The following is a 6,620-nucleotide window of genomic DNA, read 5'->3' on the forward strand; positions in this document are numbered from 1 at the left end:
TTTAAATTTCTATGAAAATCTGTTCAAATGAGAAGTAGAGAGTATTCTAAGAACTGTTATAATAACTCCTAGCTGTAACTGGAGAACTGTTGTACTTGGAAATAGAAAAATGCCTTAATACTACGTTAATTAAATCGACATTTTCAAATTTCATCGATAAACGATTGAGGTCTTACGTTAGTAATTAGGTACTATGGTATTATGACGAAAATAATAACACAAATTTAATTTAAGTTTTTTTTTTCATTATTATTATAACAAACACCATAAGGATATCGTATTTTACAAATCAATTTTTCAAAACTATTAAATACACATTTTATTAAGATAAAAGTCGCTTTGACATAAATTAAAATACATCACCTTGGAATGCAATCTGGCAAGATATAATGTTTTAAAATAAATAAAATACTAAAAAACATGAAACATTAAACTTCATTACAATAAATTTTTAAATACAATTTAAAAGTAATAACACCATGTATATAACTCGTTAAACCTAATAAAAAGTTACCTTTGTAAAGTACTCCATTGATTTAATAGTGATACGTATTAGTTGTCTGTAGTGTATCATTCAAAAATTCTCTATTCTGTATCCAAAATTAGGTACCAACTCAAATCCATGAAGTTTGTTGAACATCACTTCCCATCGTAATGACGAACACCTCGCTGTTTAATTTTTAACATTAACTTATTTTATTTCACATAATAACAATCATTCGGCAAAAAGTAAAATTTGTTTACATCCATTTTTAAGTAATATTTCTTTAGATCCATTTTTACAGTCCAGTGTTGTTTGATATAAAATCTCGAATTGTTGGAGCAGCGATGTTAGCAAAAACACTCGGTGCAAGGGGCTGACCGCAACCTCTCCCAAAGGACACAATACCGACTGCCATCCCATCTTGGATAGCTGCGCCACCTGAATCGCCCTGAATATAAAAATTGTTGCGTAAGTTTCATATATTCACTTCCGTGATAGCCTTATCATCATCATCATCATCATCATCATCATTCCAGCCTATTGCAGTCCACTGCTGGACATAGGCCTCCACAAGTTCGCGCCAAAAATGCAAGTGATAGTCAATGAAATGATAGTCTTATAATCTGAAATATTAATTTTGACATTTGTGTCAAATTCAAATGTTATTAAAATGCAGACACTATCGTGATGTATTCGCAGAAAGGCAAATATAATAAAAAAAATTTGAACAACTATCCCAATTAGATATTTTACATTTTCTTTATTAAAAAATTTCAAATGTATAGAAATGTCTTAATGAATGTGGATAGATTTATCCTAAGCCAAGCACATTTACCTCAGCCAATAGACGGATTTAAATCGATTAATGATGAATTTTAATTACTGTGTTATAATTTGCTCTACGCAAAATTGGCAGTAAAGGATAACATCGTAGAGCACTCTGTGTTATCCTGAAGAAATTGTCAGACCTGAATATCCACAGAACCTCTACAGCAGATTTCAATACAATAGTCTTTTTCGGTGGGATTTTTTTGTGCCCAATACTTTCAAGGACTATTACGCACTACAAGCTACACCTATACTAACGTCCATCAAACACTGACAACAGGTATCGTGCATTGATACGAGAAATCGCCTGAAGATTGGCAGTTCGGTTCCCGTTCGGGGCAAATAATAATAATAAAATGGTGGTTTTATTTTTTCTACCTATCGTACTTTAGGGAGCACGTAAATCCGTCGGTCTTGTTTGGCAACATAGATATATAATAGCAGTTATTATATTTATTATGTTTGACGAAAATGGAAATAAATTTTTGCCCTAAAATGAGATGTTCATGAGTTGATTCATGATTCAGTTCAGTTGCACACTAATAAAATTTCTACAAAATATACCTGACACGTCCCCTGTCCTCCGAGGAAGAAATTACCCCCGCACCACATGTTTCTCGTTAGAACCGTTGGGTAGACGAGATAGCATTGATAATAATTTACAACGCGCAGTTTGACAGACATCAACCTATCTGGGATAGTTGAGGCACCTTCCTAAAGTAGAGAAAGAACGATTCATTCAACAAAGATTTCTTAGTTTTGAAAGATAAAAGTTTTGTTAGAACTGCTAAGGAATTTCAATCTTAATAACTTTTAATATGGTATAAAAACTTTAAATTTACAAATATATTTACCTGCGTTCTTCCCCATCCGCTAACTATAACCTCTCCTCTTAAAATTCTGTTTTTAGGTGGCAAAGCGATCGGTTGTATTGTGTCTGTAAAGTTCATAGGTTCAACTGTCTTCATGTATGCCACGTCCTTGTCAAATGGGGGATTGTCGTACTCCGGATGAGGTTTGACTTCAGCAATTGGGATGATTGTACCATTTGTACGATATGAACTACCAGCCCTTAAGACTACAGTTGATGGATCGACGCTGAAAGGAAGTTATATAATTAAGAGCAATCTTATAAGTATCATATTTTACTAGCCGCTGCGGAAAAGGCTGAAACGACTAAATGGCGCAAATATTTGTCACTATTTGCAAATGACATCTTTGTGCCGTTTGCAAACGAAACACTTAGACCTTAGAGTAGGAGTGCTAAATTTTGTTGAAAAGAGATAACTTCTTATGTTATTGTTTCCACTGGTGACAAGAGGGCTGGTGCATTTTTTGCCAAGAAAATTGGCATAGCAATTCAAAGTGGAAATACTGCCAGCATTCTTGGCACCATTCCACGCGGACATGATTTATACCATAAGTATCTGTAAATATTTAGTTTTGAAGTTGTGAATTTTGCATATATGTTTGTATAATATTACTAGGTTGTTTTGTTATGTTGCCTTTTCCAGAGCCGTTTGTTTATTCATACTTAAAATGGAAAAACAGAAAATATTGTTTATCCAAATGTTTTGGATTAAGTTCTAAAATAGCTAGCAATTAATAAAATATTTTTTTGTATTATTAATAAATGAATTTGATGTAAAAAAAAATTATTATTATTTCACTTTATACGTAGCGAAGCACGTACCGGGCCGCTAGTGTTTGTATAATTTTACTAGGTATTTTTTATTTATTTATTTATTTCCGTACTTACACAACATATTCAAGTAACAAGTAACAAAAGAGGAATAATCAGTTTCGAGGTGTAATTTGAAAATAATTACTAAGTATGATCTCTACTTCTCCTAGCTAGGTAGCTGAGCTATCTCAAGAATCTTACAATTTTTGCTTTTCATTAGTTTGCTATGAGTTGTTCAGAATTCAAAGTTACATTATAGATTATAAAGTTACATTATATTCTACAAAAGATTATATACATAATTTTTAATATTAAGTAGGTTAAGAGTGAAATAATAAATAATAAAAAACAAACAAAATCAAGTCAATATTTGATGTCCAAATGCTTGTTGACCATATTATTTTCTACTTTATCGTTTAGCGATTTATTATCGAGGGCACGATAAGGTCTTATAAAGTAAAGTCTTTATACGGTAAAGAAGCGAAAGGTCCACCTGATTGAAAAGCAACTACTATAATCTATTCATTTTTACAGCAATAGAAGTGTTGCAAGAACATTGCTGAGGCTACCCTTCAAGAGTTCTGTCTGCCCCACACGCCGCAGGAAGTCAAACCTATTTCAGGACAGTATATTGTTGTCTTATTCTGCTCTAGATTATGAGCTGGATATTTCCTGCTGTGCTCTATCTCAAATAAACTTCTACAATCTCTCTCAAGTAAATAATATTTGATGACATTTGATTGTATCTGGCGATGGTTTATCTTTCTTAATAAAACAATCAGTACTTACTTTTGAGCACAATGTGCAGCGGTCAATATATAGTTTTCACTAACAATAAATCCCCCACAAAAATACGAATTGTTCACAATAAAGGAAACTTGATACGGGTGATCCAATATCACGGCATCTTCCCCTCCAACGATTCTGCTATCTACTTGCGATACATCGTTTACAGAATAGCTCGGGGGTATTTGAACCCTCTCTGATAATATTATATCTGAAACAAAAAAAATGTAAGGAAACAATGTGTATCATAAAAAATTCACACAACAAAATCTTTCTGGCTAGATAGTGTGTGTATAAGACATTTACGATAAATTAATATTATAGATCTTTATTAGGACAAATTCTTGCTTGTCTGTTTGAACAAGTTCTAGAACGTAAAAATTCTTGAAAGGAATTGGATGTGATTTCTAAAGATATGTTTTTAAGCGTCTAAAAATATTTTTATCGTTTTGATACATTATCTAAGAATAGCATATACATCTAGAAATCATAAATATAAGCTTATTTATGTCTATGAACCCGATTTTGGTGCTTTTTACTGATAATTGTAGTTCATATCATTATTTTAATCTCAATAAAATAATATAATTAAAAATCACTAACGACGATACGCGGTTTTACCTGCGTAATTTCCAATCCCATGCGAATTTCGACAGCGACGTATGGAGTCTCATTAATATCGGTCCAGTATTTTTTGCGTGAAAGAGTATTAAACAAACATATATCCTTACGATCATATTTATTATTCGTATTTATTGACTAGCTCGTTGGTGCAGCTTGCAGTAGCCCTGCTGTCTGCTCCCGGTTGCGGATTCGATTCCCGCCTGAGTCTGGGTGTAATATTTGTTTTTATATATTTATACTAGCTGTGCCTGCGATTTCGTCCGCGTGAAATTTTAATGATAAAGTTATTGTTCAGTTCGCAGAGTAATAAAATAAATTAATTTCTAAAATAAAAGTAACCTAAGTTACTCCTTACTACATCAGCTATCTGCCAGTGAAAGTCCCTTCAAAATCGGTTCTTCCGTTTTGGAGATAAGCCAGAACAAACAGACTTGTAAGAAATGACAGAAATTGTAAAAAATGTTATTTTGGTATCATATGCATTTAGTAAAAAGGGGTTATTTTAATATTACAAACAGACACTCCAAATTTATCTGTTTGTATAGATATGTAATCGTTCTGTGTATACTTATAAAAAAAGCATTTAGTTATATCAGCCGGCTGTTCCCTATAACACAAGCATTAAGTTGCTTACCATAGGACCAGACGACCATGTATAATAAGATATTTATTTATTTATAATATTAGGAGTGTAAAGTATCATTCAATTGAAGCAGTAATTCAAGCACAAAACTGTTGCTAGCAGTTAAATACAGTCTACACAAGCATCTTTAAGCTACATTTTTTTTTTCGCTGGGAAATGCTTTTATGGGAGTGTGGGACTCCTGGCCAACCCAGACTACCGACTAAAACCCAGCCTTACCTTCATCGTCACAGCGGGGCGCCACACGGTCGCTATCTCTAAGCTACATATAGCAGCATGTATAAGACGTGATAGCTACTTGTGTTTATTATAGCTTGGAGATGGTATGTACTATGTGCAGTTTAGTTTGATGCATCTCGTTTGCATCTGTATTATATATAGCAGCAGACAAACAGGGTCTCAGTTTATTGTGTTATAGTCACTAATACTGAGAAGTTAATTACTGCATTAATTATAATACTTGAGCGGTGTACCAATTAAGGTCAAGGCTAGTAAACTACAGTTATAAATATTTGATATCAATAATCACCTATTATACGTAAAAGCCTACATAATCAAATACGTTTTCTATAATTATTATAATTAAAAATTATAGGGCTATTATATCCCTTTTTTGACCGACTTCAAAAAAAGGAGGAGTGTACTCAGTTCGACCGTATATATATGTATATATATATATAAGACATTAGTTGATTACTACGATTTTGATAATTTTTAATTTAATCGAAAGCCGATATTTATCATACAGTCACATTTAAATTTCATCGAGATTTGATTACAACTTATAGAGTTATCTTTGATAATGCGTATTTACTTGACTAATTTTTCGTCTACATACGTTGTATTACTTTTTGATATAATTGAAGTCGGTTTTTTTTTTCGTTTGCCGGCAGACACAATTATTATATAACGCGTTGCCGATCCTATCCCTGATTTTACACCAGTAGCTCTGGTCACCTTACTTAACAACAGGAACAAAACACATCTTGAAAGCAGTATTATTTAGCTGTGATCTGTAAGGTCGTGCTGCTCCATATTTTGAGCAGGAAATTCCCTGCTATGCATTACTTCAGTTATAGTTCGTTGTCTAAGGATAAATTCGCTCTTAGAAAATGTAATACAATCACCTCACTATAGAAAGCACGTTTATCACGTGCCAACACTCCTCCATACAATCGTCCTTGTAACAATCAATTCTTATTCCAAACGCGATCAAACGAAAGTTGACTCTATCATTAGTCATTACAATTGCCAACTAGTTAAATTTTTGCAGGGAACTGTAACCGTAATATTTTTCTGTAATAGGAATATCGAGAACAATAAAGTTAATTCTAGTTTCAAAGTTTGCTAATAAGTTATCTGGTACGTAAGTTACGAATAGGCTTTGTTAGCATATAATATTTCACCAAGTTTGATATTCAAATAAGTTTTTTTTTATACTCTGTTCGAGTAACCTATCACAATTTTTAGGTTAAACGGTTGCAAAAAGAAATATCTGACACCTTATGGTTACAAAGGTGAAAAATAAAATAGCATGATAAACTCTTAACTGTTAGATATCATAATTCTAT

At 32.5% G+C, this 6,620-nt stretch overlaps 1 protein-coding gene across 1 annotated transcript; it reads right to left on the reverse strand.

Moving 5' to 3' along the window:
• Positions 1 to 424: 424 nt before the first annotated feature.
• LOC123670449 (trypsin-3-like) lies at positions 425 to 6,292 on the reverse strand. The gene is made up of 5 exons (XM_045603943.1): positions 6,223 to 6,292; positions 3,786 to 3,993; positions 2,167 to 2,410; positions 1,877 to 2,026; positions 425 to 932 (listed from the first exon to the last, which is right to left on the reverse strand). The coding sequence occupies exons 1-5, from the start codon at positions 6,290 to 6,292 to the stop codon at positions 780 to 782; spliced, it is 825 nt and encodes a 274-aa protein (XP_045459899.1). The 3' UTR covers positions 425 to 779.
• Between the last annotated feature and the right edge of the window lie 328 nt (positions 6,293 to 6,620).

Source organism: Melitaea cinxia, chromosome 4, assembly GCF_905220565.1.
Source record: "Melitaea cinxia chromosome 4, ilMelCinx1.1, whole genome shotgun sequence".
Classification (NCBI taxonomy): Eukaryota; Metazoa; Arthropoda; class Insecta; order Lepidoptera; family Nymphalidae; genus Melitaea; species Melitaea cinxia.

What these genes read in the sequence shown, in the direction of transcription:
- LOC123670449 (XM_045603943.1), bottom strand. Translation starts at nt 6,292, where the DNA reads ATGACTAATGATAGAGTCAACTTTCGTTTGATCGCGTTTGGAATAAGA. An exon ending in TGATTGTTACAAGGACGATT is followed by an intron (nt 3,994 to 6,222) that starts GTATGGAGGAGT and finishes TTTTTGTTTCAG; the next exon opens with ATATAATATTATCAGAGAGG. An exon ending in GCGGATGGGGAAGAACGCAG is followed by an intron (nt 2,027 to 2,166) that starts GTAAATATATTT and finishes TCTCTACTTTAG; the next exon opens with GAAGGTGCCTCAACTATCCC.